The sequence below is a fragment of the Procambarus clarkii genome, chromosome 21 (assembly GCF_040958095.1).
Source record: "Procambarus clarkii isolate CNS0578487 chromosome 21, FALCON_Pclarkii_2.0, whole genome shotgun sequence".
Taxonomy (NCBI): Eukaryota; Metazoa; Arthropoda; class Malacostraca; order Decapoda; family Cambaridae; genus Procambarus; species Procambarus clarkii.
The window spans coordinates 33,555,375-33,569,598 of record NC_091170.1 but is presented as its reverse complement, the minus strand read 5'-3'; the positions used below and the strand labels follow the sequence as shown (position 1 = coordinate 33,569,598).

The 14,224-nt window shown below is 49.7% G+C and overlaps 2 protein-coding genes across 4 annotated transcripts in view; one reads left to right on the top strand and one right to left on the bottom strand.

Moving 5' to 3' along the window:
* Positions 1 to 14,224, bottom strand: part of LOC123760617 (Shaker cognate w) — a 333,004-nt gene that overhangs the window by 287,631 nt on the left and 31,149 nt on the right. The window lies entirely within an intron of this gene.
* LOC138367246 (sodium/potassium/calcium exchanger 1-like) lies at positions 6,910 to 11,447 on the top strand. The gene is made up of 2 exons (XM_069328656.1): positions 6,910 to 7,011; positions 10,944 to 11,447. The coding sequence occupies exons 1-2, from the start codon at positions 6,910 to 6,912 to the stop codon at positions 11,445 to 11,447; spliced, it is 606 nt and encodes a 201-aa protein (XP_069184757.1).

Sequence of the window (14,224 nt, the reverse complement as noted above, 5' to 3'; positions counted from 1 at the left end):
CTCGCTTTAAAGATGGCCTGGTCCACCTTGTCTATTACCCTCGGTATCTTGTACGATGTAGTCATGTCTCCTTTGTTTCTTCTGTCCCCCAGAGTTGGGAGATCGTTCCTTGAACCTAACCTCATAGCTTAACCCTCTTAAATCAGAACTCTAAAAGAGTTCTGATTTAGGATTCTAAACGACGTTCTAATGTTCACCAGCGTCGCACATGCTGCCGATGTCACCCTGCCTACGTGTGCCTCTGGTGTTAGTGTTGGAATTACATCCACTCCTAAATCTTGTTCACTCTCTCTGGTTCCTGCAGTTGCCTTGCATTATGGTATACACACATTATGATATTTCTCCAACAACCATTTGCTTGTCCATTCGTGGAGTTTATTATGGTGTTCGCGTAACATTCTGCAGTCCTCCTCTGTTTTAACATTCCTCGGGTAGATCATTCACATCAATCAGGAACAATAGTGGTGCCATGACCTGGTGCCATGAGCCTGGTTGATCAGTCCAGCAACCAGGAGGCCTGGTCGACGACCGGGCCGCGGGGACGCTAAGCCCCGGAAGCACCTCAAGGTATGACTGAGCCTTGGTGGGTCCCACTTGTTACATTCCTCCAGCTGGAGACCTCGCCTCTCACTGTGACTCTTTGTTTTTTGTCCTTCAGCTACTCCCTTACCCAGTTCAGTGCCTCTCCAGTTATCCCAGCCTGCTTCTCCATCGTGTACTCCCGACTTTCATGATGAACAGTATCAAATGGTTTCTGACAGTGTAGGAAAAAGCAATCTACATAGCCTTCTTTTTTCCTAGTCGTATTTTAGCAACCATGTTACATAACTATCAACTTTGTCAGGCACGACTTTCCCTTCTAAATCCATAGTGTAGTTTTGTTAAAAGGTTTATGCTCTCCAGAAGCTCCACTATTATCAAGCTGATTACTCTCTCCAGCGCTTCATATGGTTAATGACACGGGTCCGTAATTTAGCGCCTTCCGTCCGTCCCTCATGAAAGCCTGAATTCATTTCATGCTCTCTTTAGCACATCTCTACCTTCTTCTGTTCCAACTTTTGAAATGTTTTTGTATGGTCTAGTTGGCTTCACTGCGCTGCCTGTTGAAACAGGGAGTTTATATTGCGTTTCTCATTAATGTATACATCAAGATTTGTTTGCAGGGTCGAGCTTCAGCTCCGAAGTCGCGAAGTCGCAGATTTTACAAACTATAGAAAACGGTAAATCACAAACACACAACTAGTTATATTTTCCTGTTGTTTCTGTGCGATCGAGATGCAGTTACTAACGATGATAGTTTGTTATAATCTAGTAACATTTCTTCAGGGATCGAGTCCCAGTCATTTCTATCCTATACCCCATATCACATCTACCCCAAGGAACAGTTCCATACCCCAAGGTACCCACTATTTGGTTCCTTTAACCCCGAGGGGGAACGGAACCCCCACGACTAAAACCCTTATCCACCATTAATTTGGGACTGTGAGGGGGAAGGGGGGGTGGAGACGGGCTGCGACATCTCTGGGGCTGAGCTGGTCTCCGCTACTGATGGTGCTGGTAGCTGAGACCAGCTACCAGCAAGGTAGCCTGGTAGCTACCTTTCAGCCTTCCCCTGAACAACGCTGCTCTTTCTCTCCCTATTGGGTAAATGTTTCTTGCACCCCCTTGCCTTGTTATAATGTGGATGTGTGCGTGTCTATGTTCATGTGTATCTACGTTCGTGTGTGCGTATCTACGTTCGTGTGTGCGCATCTACGTTCGTGTGTGCGTGGCTACGTTCATGTGTGCGTATCTTCGTACATGTGTGCGCATCTACGTTCATGTGTGCGTATCTTCGTACATGTGTGCGCATCTACGTTCGTGTGTGCGTATCTTCGTACATGTGTCCGCATCTACGTTCGTGTGTGCGCATCTACGTTCGTGTGTGCGTGGCTACGTTCATGTGTGCGTATCTTCGTACATGTGTGCGCATCTACGTTCATGTGTGCGTATCTTCGTACATGTGTGCGCATCTACGTTCATGTGTGCGTATCTTCGTACATGTGTGCGCATCTACGTTCGTGTGTGCGTATCTTCGTACATGTGTGCGCATCTACGTTCGTGTGTGCGTATCTTCGTACATGTGTCCGCATCTACGTTCGTGTGTGCGTATCTACGTTCGTGTGTGCGTATCTGCGTTCATGTTCGCATGTGTGATTGTGTGCGTATGTATGTGATTGTTGGCGCAATTATGTAATTGTGTCTGTATGACACGACAGCCTTCACAAACCTTGACAAGTATACGTTCACAAACCTGAATAGCGCCATTGTCCAGCGACTCGTGCTGGAAAATGCAACACAAGCAAAGAGCCTCCCATTTAGCACAGAACCAAGATTAAGATAGTACGAAGGTTTGCCACAAGATTAAGGGCGGACATGATCGAGACATGTCAGATACTCAGGAGTGCTTGAGGAATTACAAAGTACAAAGTGTACAAAGTAACTTTACCCAAGCAAGAGGAGAAAGGCCTGAGACTAACACAATCCTTAGTGTCAAAATGAGATATGACAAGAAACAAAGTGACAGTCAGTCACTCCATTAGACGACCGACAGTTGGAAAAGTGGGGCCCAGGAGCTGAAGGTCAACCTAGTAATCAAAGCGAGATAAGTAATGCTAGGTGAGCACAGTTAGGTGAACACAGCTTATTGAGTATTCATATTCTTCAACGTACCCGAGACGCAAGTTTACGCGTACCCGAGACGCAAGTTTACGCGTACCCGAGACGCAAGTTTACGCGTACCTGAGACGCAAGTTTACGCGTACCCGAGACGCAAGTTTACGCGTACCCAAGACGCAAGTATCCAGAGAGCATATATTTTGTCCGTCCCAAGTTACTGAGGAGCGCGTTTTGCATGAAAGTGTTATAAGGAACTATCAGAAACTTGTAATTTGCTGCAAACTCACAAGTCTGTAGGAATAAAAACTTAAAATAACGTAATCTGGTAACGTCTCACGCTTACTGAACAGTCTTCCCGTCAATGTCTCACATCGACTGAACAGTCTTCAACGGTCACAGTGAGGACTGTGTACTGAGTGAGAGACACTAGTGAGATGCGAGCAGGAGTCTCCTCCCAGCACCACCCAGGCCGGCCTCGCCAGCTGCCACTCCGTAAAAAACACAACGGTTTTGCCTATCCACAAGCGTACAAACCCAAGCAACCCACCTAACCTATCGTGGTTGATGTATGGAAAGCCTCCAAATTACGGCGTTTGGTTTTGTTATCATTAAGTCGCATTTCTAACGTAATGGGTGACTCTGTTAGAATTACAACGTATTGAGATGACAGATTGGGGAGATCAGACCTTAATGAAGAGGTTTGAAGGTACTTCTTTTCCTTTACCATCATCCGGGATCCTCTCTTCAGCTGCATACTATAATGTTGGGCTGACGTGCGTGGAGCACATAGCCTTGAGCATTTTCTTATTCACAGTTTCAGAGGAATGTAGTTATATTCGCCAGTTTAGTATGTGTGTAACCACACGTTATGACTTATGTGTTCTTGTGTAAAGTTGGGTGATGTGTCTGCCCCTAAACCCCCTTCCTGTTGACACTGTCACAGCCCCGGCCCCCTCATTCCTGCTTGTACTGGTACTGCTCTCCCTCGCCCTCACTCTCACTCGTCCTCACTCTCCCTCGTCCTCACTCTCCCTCGTCCTCACTCTCCCTCGTCCTCACTCTCACTCACTCTCCCTCGTCCTCTCACTCTCACTCTCCCTCACTCTCCCTCGCCCTCACTCTCACTCGTCCTCACTCTCACTCGTCCTCACTCTCACTCACTCTCCCTCGTCCTCACTCTCACTCTCCCTCACTCTCACTCACTCTCCCTCGTCCTCACTCTCACTCTCCCTCACTCTCACTCACTCTCCCTCGTCCTCACTCTCACTCTCCCTCACTCTCACTCTCCCTCACTCTCACTCTCCCTCACTCTCTCTCGTCCTCACTCTCCCTCGTCCTCACTTTCCCTCGTCCTCACTCTCCCTCGTCCTCACTCTCCCTCGTCCTCACTCTCCCTCGTCCTCACTCTCCCTCGTCCTCACTCTCCCTCGTCCTCACTCTCCCTCGTCCTCACTCTCCCTCGTCCTCACTCTCCCTCGTCCTCACTCTCCCTCGTCCTCACTCTCCCTCGTCCTCACTCTCCCTCGTCAACTTTGTGTCATCAACTAAACAAACGCTACAAAGGAATCCAATTCATAAGCAATATCATTAATGTACACTAATGTACATCAGTGTACATCAGTGTACATCAATGTACTAATGTATTGTAATGTACAATACCACGGGTGCCAGCACGTATTCCTGCACCACTCTCTTAAATGACATGATTCGTTCCATCTAACTGTTACTCTCAGCTTCCTGTTTCTTAATAATAATTAGAAGCAAAGTATCTCCAAGTTGACCACTCGGCTTGTCGTTCCACCCTCGGCTAAGATACCATTGGATAAGTTTGGCAACAGGCTTGTTCATTTATGGAACAAAATTCCGGGAATGTAATAGCCGTGGGATCAATGGATTGTTTTAAGCGAGGGTTCGACGTGAATACGAAAGCGTTTTGGGTGGTTATAAAGAGGACCTGCCTGGTGTGAACCAATAGTTCCCTGTGTGTCAGGTTAGGTTATGTTGGCCCTATAGTTTATACGGCAGCTTTTATTGTGGGGCTCATTAATGTTTACTGCCACTAATACAATGGAGCCCCAACCAACCTTCCCCTTGTACTATTCTAGTATCTACTACCTACTATCTACTATCTATCCTGCACCCACACCCTACTTCAGTCAGACACACCTCTCTCGCTCAACACGCCACTCCCACCAACACCCCCCCATCCACACACCTCCCTTACCCCTCCCTACACCCCCTCACCCCTCCCTACACCCCCTAACCCCCTCCCTACACCCCCTTACCCCTCCCTACAACTTCCCCCCCCCCCCCGTGTACACTGCCGCTGGCCAATAAAGCCTAACTGGCACCTCGCGAAAATAAATATGAGTCGCTGTTCGCTTAATGATCCATTGACACGCACCACCTGTATGACACGGCTAGTGTGACACGCACCACCTGTATGACACGGCTAGTGTGACACGCACCACCTGTATGACACGGCTAGTGTGACACGCACCGCCTGTATGACACGGCTAGTGTGACACGCACCACCTGTATGACACGGCTAGTGTGACACGCACCGCCTGTATGACACGGCTAGTGTGACACGCACCACCTGTATGACACGGCTAGTGTGACACGCACCGCCTGTATGACACGGCTAGTGTGACACGCACCGCCTGTATGACACGGCTAGTGTGACACGCACCACCTGTATGACACGGCTAGTGTGACACGCACCACCTGTATGACACGGCTAGTGTGACACGCACCACCTGTATGACACTGCTAGTGTGACACGCACCACCTGTATGACACGGCTAGTGTGACACGCACCGCCTGTATGACACGGCTAGTGTGACACACCCCACCTGTATGACACACGTGGAGTGTGTGTGTGTGTGTGTGTGTGTGTGTGTGTGTGTGTGTGTGTGTGTGTGTGTGTGTGTGTGTGTGTGTGTCTGTGCGAGCGTTATCCTGTTTCTTCTCACCAACTGCAATTTGTGATGCATTATCGAGCTGCAGTTCATGAACCATTTGGGTGGGTCGGTATTGTGACGGCTTCCTTTCATGCAAGTCGGCGCTCGATTCCCGACGGTCCAAGTGGTTGAGGACCGTTCCTTCCCCCAGGTGAGGGCAAGTCATCAGACCATTATCATTACCCTGAAGAAATGCTTGTTTACATCCTCATGACTCGCCTGAATTACAACTTTTCACTTGTTCTTGTCTTAATGCTAAAGATTTAGTTTTATGTTAATGTCTCTCAAAATATCCTTTAATCGTGATCCTTTCACCGTACTGTTGTCTAGCGTAGGGAGGCCTACCTTGCTTCACACGGCTCATCTCTCACACTATATATGTATACGCCTGCTACATTGATCCACGTTTAAATAAATTAATATAAACATTACCAGTTTTGTCAGCGGGTGAAGGGGAGGCTCCGACAACACCCCGGCCAGGCAGGCAGGAGCCCCGGCACTCCACGGACTCCTCCTGCCACGTTTCACAACCATCAACCTACCTGAAAAGTGTAGGAAAAAAGAGAGTTTCGGTAAGATATTCTAGACAAGGAAGGTGGGTACCTCCCCCTCGCCCTCATCTACCATACGTTATCACGACCTCTCACGCTTCTCATAACTACACCATATCTCCAACAGTTAGCGTGAGATCCGTCCTCAACTCTGGAGGCATTCAACTGTCACAGTCAGGGGGGGGGGGGGGGGGGGGGGGCAGCAACCATTCGGCGTCACGGACTAAAATTTCGTGTCAAACTGACGAGCGCCAATTTATAATATGATATAGCTGAGCACACACACACACACACACACACACACACACACACACACACACACACACACACACACACACACACACACACACACACATACACACACACACACCAGGGGGCCTGGTAGCCTGGTGGATAGCGCGCAGGATTCGTAATTATGTGGCGCGGGTTCGATTCCTGCACGAGGCAGAAACAAATGGGCAATGTTTCTTTCACCCTGAATGCCCCTGTTACTTTGCAGTAAAGAGGTACCTGGGAGTTAGTCAGCTGTCACGGGCTGCTTCTTGGGGTGTGTGTGTGGTGTGGAGAAAAAAAAAAGTAGTTAGTAAACAGTTGATTGACAGTTGAGAGGCGGGCCGAAAGAGCAAAGTTCAACCCCCGCAAACACAACTAGGTGAACTAGGTGAATACACACTGACACCTAAATAAGGAGGCTTTTAGACCACTGAATACCGCTTATGAGAGAGCAATTGTAGAGTATGCCGCCTCATCGTGGAGCCCCATCTAAAGAAACACATAAGGAAGCTCGAAAGAGTGCAGTCGTTTGCAACGAAACTCGTCCCGGAGCTGCGAGGGATGAGGTATGAAGAGAGACTGAAGGAACTAAACTGACAACGCTAGAAAGGAATAGTGAGAGAGAGAGAGAGAAGAAACATGATACAGATGTATAAAATACTTAGGGGGATTGACAGTGGAAAAAGAGGGAATGGTTACGATGAATACCAATAGAACAAGAGAACACGGATGTGTCCTCTCGCTGCACGACGCTTTAGACTCTAATGGGTCATAAGCTTTAGACTCTAATGGGTCATAAGCTTTAGACTCTAATGGGTCATAAGCTTTAGACTCTAATGGGTCATAAGCTTTAGACTCTAATGGGTCATAAGCTTTAGACTCTAATGGGTCATAAGCTTTAGACTCTAATGGGTCATAGAGATATTTGAAAGTTTTATTATAGCGTATTGGTGGAATAACCTAAAGGAGCAGGTTGTAGAGGCAAACTTAAGTCACAGCTTTAAAAGCAGGTATAAGAAAATAGGTCAGGAGTTACTGCAGTAGACAATCGGCGGTTAAAAAAGTGGGGTCCAAGAGCTAGAGGTCGATGGTGCAGGCACAAATAGTTGAGTACAGATAGGTGAGAATACACACACAAGGGGTTGGGGTGGGGTGGTGGTGAAGGGGGAGTGGTCCCGGGGAGGGGGGTGCAGCTGTCTGCTGGGGTCGTCGACCCCACTCGAAGCACAAGAGGAATAAATTGTGGGGACCCATAACCTCAGAGAGGGAAATAAGGAGCATTCAGAGCATATCTCGTAGATTGTCTCAGAATTCGCATGAGTATTTGCTTCTCCTTCCACCCGTTTTTATTATTTTATAATTCATGATTCAAAGTTACATGCCAACAAAGTTCCTGTTTTCAAAATAGGAACATTAGGAACCAGTTTGTTTCCTAGAGGCTGTAGATTCCTTCGAACTCCTCCGACGCCGGACAGGAACCTGAGATGCACTGGGCGAGCTCCCACGGGATCGCCACACTGAAGCGCTAGAAAATGACACTGGCTGCTCGGCTGCCTGCCTGCCTGCTTGCCTGCCTGCTTGCCTGCCTGCCTGCTTGCCTGCCTGCCTGCTTGCCTGCCTGCCTGCTTGCCTGCCTGCCTACCTGCCTGCCTGCCTGCCTGCCTGCCTGCCTGCTAAGGTCTCATGTTGTATCAATGAACCTGGAACAAAGATCCCTGAGAAACTTCCTGCCACTTTCTCCCCATGGACCAAGTAACACAGGAGGAGGGGGGTGGGGAGCTAAGTAATCACCCTGCCATACATGAGTCATTCCATCTTCCCCAAGGAAAAGCTTTGAGTTACCGCTGCCACACGATTTGATGAATTGATAAAAAAGAGAGAAATGGCACCGAACGGCTCGGTGTATATCATCTCTCCTAACTTGAGTGAAAGTATTTTTCAAATAGACCAGAACTGGTGCCATCTTGTCCATGAGATTGACAATGTATACTCGCGCTGAATGTGCTATGATTTCACAACCTAGGGGAGAGGGGAACCTCACGACCAAGCATACTAGGCCATAGCCTGGTTACTGCTACCTGGCTGACCAGTCTGGACACTGCTACCTGGCTGACCAGTCTGGACACTGCTACCTGGTTGACCAGTCTGGACACTGCTACCTGGCTGACTGATCTCAGTACAGCCATATCAGCTGATATGTACTGATCTCACTCAGTACATATCAGCGAGGGTCGCAGGGTGATGCTAACACATATCACATATGTTAGGCTTTTCAGACGTAAGTGTTGTGGAAAAAAGCCTAATCCGCTTAATCATCTATTTTTTATCAAAATTATTTTCATAAGCTTTGAAAGATACATTAAAGTCAACAGTCATGACATGCGTTTTGAACCCAAACTAACTCAGTAGCCTCACTTAACCTAAATAGGCTGATTATTCATATGCGAAACTGGACAAATGTTAAATAACTTATTGATCTTATTGTTAATAAGTTATTGAATAACTTATTAAATAACTTATTCAAATATGTTACATTTATGATTATTTCCGCGAAGATAGCTAGAAAAAATTAATAAAAACCCTCTTAATCGGACGCGACGAGCCTAAAAATCTCATTTTATATATATATATATATATATATATATATATATATATATATATATATATATATATATATATATATATATATATATATATATATATATAAAGAGAGAGTGTGTATATATGTGCTGCACAGGGAGAGTGGTAAAAAGAACGTGTATGGAGGTAGGGGGGGGGGAGCAGAGAAAGAGGAGAAAGGGAAGATGGAGGAAGCAGGAGAGAATGAGACGAGGAAGGAGGAGGAGGAGGAGGAAGAAGAAATAAAGCGCTCAGAGCAAACTGTCCTCATGATGACTCGGTCATAAATTCCCCTCTCACACCATCCTCCACATTCCTGACTCCTCCCACAGCACAGGCAGCACATCACTGCATCACTAGCACATCACGCCACTACGAGCACATCATATCAGCACCAGAACATCACTGCACCACAAACGCATCACGTTACTACGAGCACATCATATTAGCCATCAGGACATCAGTCACTACGAGCACATCACGTCACTCTGAGCACATGACATCACCACCAACACATCACGTCACCGAGAACACATCACATCACTGCGAGTACATCACTACGAGCATAATACATTAATGCCAACATATATTACACATCACCACACAGGGAGCATAAGACCTCACTAAGGCTGGAGCACATCACTAGGGCTGGAGCACATCACAAGAGAGGGAGCACATCACAAGGGAGTACATCACAAGGGCTGGAGCACATCACAAGGGATGGAGCACATCACAAGGGCTGGAACACATCACAAGGGCTGGAGCACATCACAAGGGCTGGAGCACAACACATCACAAAAGAGACCATCCCTCCCTCAGTTTGCTCATCCGGTGCTGAGGATTAAAAGTAAACACTGCAGAGTTTTATGGGTGGTGGCGAGGCCAGGGGGGCCGGGGCCTGGGCCAGGGGGGCCGGGGCTTGGGCCAGGGGGGCCGGGGCTTGGGCCAGGGGGGCCGGGGCTTGGGCCAGGGGGCCGGGGCTTGGGCCAGGGGGCCGGGGCTTGGGCCAGGGGGCCGGGGCTTGGGCCAGGGGGGCCGGGGCTTGGGCCAGGGGGCCGGGGCTTGGGCCAGGGGGCCGGGGCTTGGGCCAGGGGGCCGGGGCTTGGGCTAGGTGGCCGGGGCTTGGGCCAGGGGGCCGGGGCTTGGGCCAGGGGGCCGGGGCTTGGGCCAGGGGGCCGGGGCTTGGGCCAGGGGGCCGGGGCTTGGGCCAGGGGGGCCGGGGCTTGGGCCAGGGGGCCGGGGCTTGGGCCAGGGGGCCGGGGCTTGGGCCAGGGAGCCGGGGCTTGGGCCAGGGGGCCGGGGCTTGGGCCAGGGGGCCGGGGCTTGGGCCAGGGGGCCGAGGCTTGGGCGGGCGAGCGGGGTGCCTAGGTTTCAAGTTTTTTTTACACTCACGAAGTCTTGTTGGCGGCCGGGGCGTTTTCGTATGCTGATTCGAACGATAAAGCTGTTGTTGATAGCTTTCAGCATGCCTTCGCATCCATCACAACGAGGCTGATCCTTAACTTCCTGCAGGATCCGAATTCCCTCTTCAAACACTTGAAGAGGGGCCCCTCCCCCCACCACAGTCTCAGATCGTTGACGAGGGTGAGAGAGAGGAGGTGGGGAAGTGTCGGGGTTTAGGCGGCCACACCACCCCGTTCTCTCCATCTGACACTCCGTCAAAAATGCAACTGTTTTGCCTAACTAGACATTAGAAATCTAGGAACAGAAGCAGCGGTGTGTGTGTGAGGGTGGAGGGGGAAATAAGGCTGAATTGCCGAGTGGTTCCAATATGTCGGCGTTTATGGGCTTAACGGGGTTACGTCTGTTACACTCCATCCCTCATTTTCCCGCCAACTCTTCCATTATGTAAATCAGTCTAGAAATTGGTTGTTTCCAGCGAAATACGTGTGGATGTCGGGGCGACCAGGGCCACGTCCGGGGCGACCAGGGCCACGACCGGGGCGACCAGGGCCACGTCCGGGGCGACCAGGGCCACGTCCGGGGCGACCAGGGCCACGTCCGGGGCGACCAGTGCCACGTCCGGGGCGACCAGGGCCACGTCCGGGGCGACCAGGGCCACGTCCGGGGCGACCAGGGCCACGTCCGGGGCGACCAGTGCCACGTCCGGGGCGACCAGTGCCACGTCCGGGGCGACCAGGGCCACGTCCGGGGCGACCAGGGCCACGTCCGGGGCGACCAGGGCCACGTCCGGGGCGACCAGGGCCACGTCCGGGGCGACCAGGGCCACGTCCGGGGCGACCAGGGCCACGTCCGGGGCGACCAGCGCCACGTCCGGGGCTTCCTCGCCGACACAAATTCCCAGCCTTTATGCAATAATTACGAGACTGTTCTTGTAATACAAGATTATTTTCTTGTCTTCCCGGTTGGTGACTTCTTCTGATGACTACTGACCTTACTCTTACTAGCTGGCATAAACCTCTCCCTTTCCGGAGCTCTTGTTAAGCCCTGCCCTGCTACTTTTCCCCTGGAACACGATTGGCCAATCGGTTTACAACCAGGTCTTCAATTAATAATGACTGGATGAAGACAATAGGACAGTTCAAGCTCTTTGCTCCCCTCCCAAAAAAAAAAATTCCCGACACAAAAGAAAAATTATAGTCAGGTTTTGGGAATTCTCTCTCTATCTGTTTCCTCTCCCTCCTCTCCCTCCTCTCCCTCCTCTCTCTCTCTCTCTCTCTCTCTCTCTCTCTCTCTCTCTCTCTCTCTCTCTCTCTCTCTCTCTCTCTCCTTTCTCTTTCACCTCTCTTATTTATCCCAGTTTCTGTTGATCGTTGATTGATGTGTCCAGAAGTAGAGGGGACACTGCCCCCAACCCCCCAGCCTTGGGGGATAGTGGGGGGTGGGGGGCTGCAGGTGGAGGGGGGGGGGCTGCGGGTGGTGGGCTGCCGGTGGTGGGGGGGGGAGAGGATAGTGCGCATTAGCTCGTCTCCTATCCACCCCATCCCTGGCACCCGGCAGTCCCCTATTACATCTAATTATAGGCAAAGCACGATCATTTTTTTTGTATTTTGCAATCATCAGTGCATCATGTTTTACAATAAAGGAAAAAAATCTGAAAAACATAAATAATAATCAAATAATTCCGAGTTTAATTGTTATAATATTACAAAATTAGTCAGGTGGCAGCCTTGGCACTGTTCCAGTCATGCCAACCCGCGATCCAACCATGTTGCGCAGGTACCCAACAGCAGTTACCGTTAAAAAATGACAGACCCTCAAATTACGTATATAAATATATATATATATTAATACTGCATATATATATCATACAACATGGCTCTGCCGACTGCATTATACATGCAGAGTATTGTTACTAAATACCTCATACATAAACTACAATGTTAGTAACTACATTAACAATATGGGACGCGAGTGCCGGACACAACCTACATATACCAGGTGGCTGGCGACCACATTACACACATTCCTTAGGGCTGACGACCACAATACACACACTCCTTAGGGCTGACGACCACAATACACACACTCCTTAGGGCTGACGACCACAATACACACACTCCTTAGGGCTGACGACCACAATACACACATTCCTTAGGGCTGACGACCACAATAAACACATTCCTTAGGGCTGACGACCACAATAAACACATTCCTTAGGGCTGACGACCACAATAAACACACTCCTTAGGGCTGACGACCACAATACACACATTCCTTAGGGCTGACGACCACAATACACACATTCCTTAGGGCTGACGACCACAATACACACATTCCTTAGGGCTGACGACCACAATACACACATTCCTTAGGGCTGACGACCACAATACACACACTCCTTAGGGCTGACGACCACAATATACACACTCCTTAGGGCTGACGACCACAATACACACACTCCTTAGGGCTGACGACCACAATACACACACTCCTTAGGGCTGACGACCACAATACACACACTCCTTATGGCTGACGACCACAATACACACACTCCTTAGGGCTGACGACCACAATACACACACTCCTTAGGGCTGACGACCACAATACACACACTCCTTAGGGCTGACGACCACAATACACACACTCCTTAGGGCTGACGACCACAATAAACACACTCCTTAGGGCTGACGACCACAATAAACACACTCCTTAGGGCTGACGACCACAATACACACATCCCTTAGGGCTGACGACCACAATACACACATCCCTTAGGGCTGACGACCACAATACACACACTCCTTAGGGCTGACGACCACAATACACACACTCCTTAGGGCTGACGACCACAATACACACATCCCTTAGGGCTGACGACCACAATACACACACTCCTTAGGGCTGACGACCACAATACACACATCCCTTAGGGCTGACGACCACAATACACACACTCCTTAGGGCTGACGACCACAATACACACATTCCTTAGGGCTGACGACCACAATACACACATTCCTTAGGGCTGACGACCACAATACACACATTCCTTAGGGCTGACGACCACAATACACACATTCCTTAGGGCTGACGACCACAATACACACACTCCTTAGGGCTGACGACCACAATACACACACTCCTTAGGGCTGACGACCACAATACACACACTCCTTAGGGCTGACGACCACAATACACACACTCCTTAGGGCTGACGACCACAATACACACACTCCTTAGGGCTGACGACCACAATACACACATTCCTTAGGGCTGACGACCACAATACACACATTCCTTAGGGCTGACGACCACAATACACACATTCCTTAGGGCTGACGACCACAATACACACACTCCTTAGGGCTGACGACCACAATACACACATTCCTTAGGGCTGACGACCACAATACACACATTCCTTAGGGCTGACGACCACAATACACACACTCCTTAGGGCTGACGACCACAATACACACACTCCTTATGGCTGACGACCACAATACACACATTCCTTAGGGCTGACGACCACAATACACACATTCCTTAGGGCTGACGACCACAATACACACATTCCTTAGGGCTGACGACCACAATACACACACTCCTTAGGGCTGACGACCACAATACACACACTCCTTAGGGCTGACGACCACAATACACACACTCCTTAGGGCTGACGACCACAATACACACACTCCTTAGGGCTGACGACCACAATACACACACTCCTTAGGGCTGACGACCACAATACAC

Bases quoted from the DNA above. Each gene is read 5' to 3' on its own strand.
- LOC138367246 (XM_069328656.1), top strand. From the start codon at position 6,910: ATGCCGCCTCATCGTGGAGCCCCATCTAAAGAAACACATAAGGAAGCT. The intron at 7,012-10,943 runs GTATGAAGAGAG...GGTTGTTTCCAG, and splicing joins CCGGAGCTGCGAGGGATGAG to CGAAATACGTGTGGATGTCG.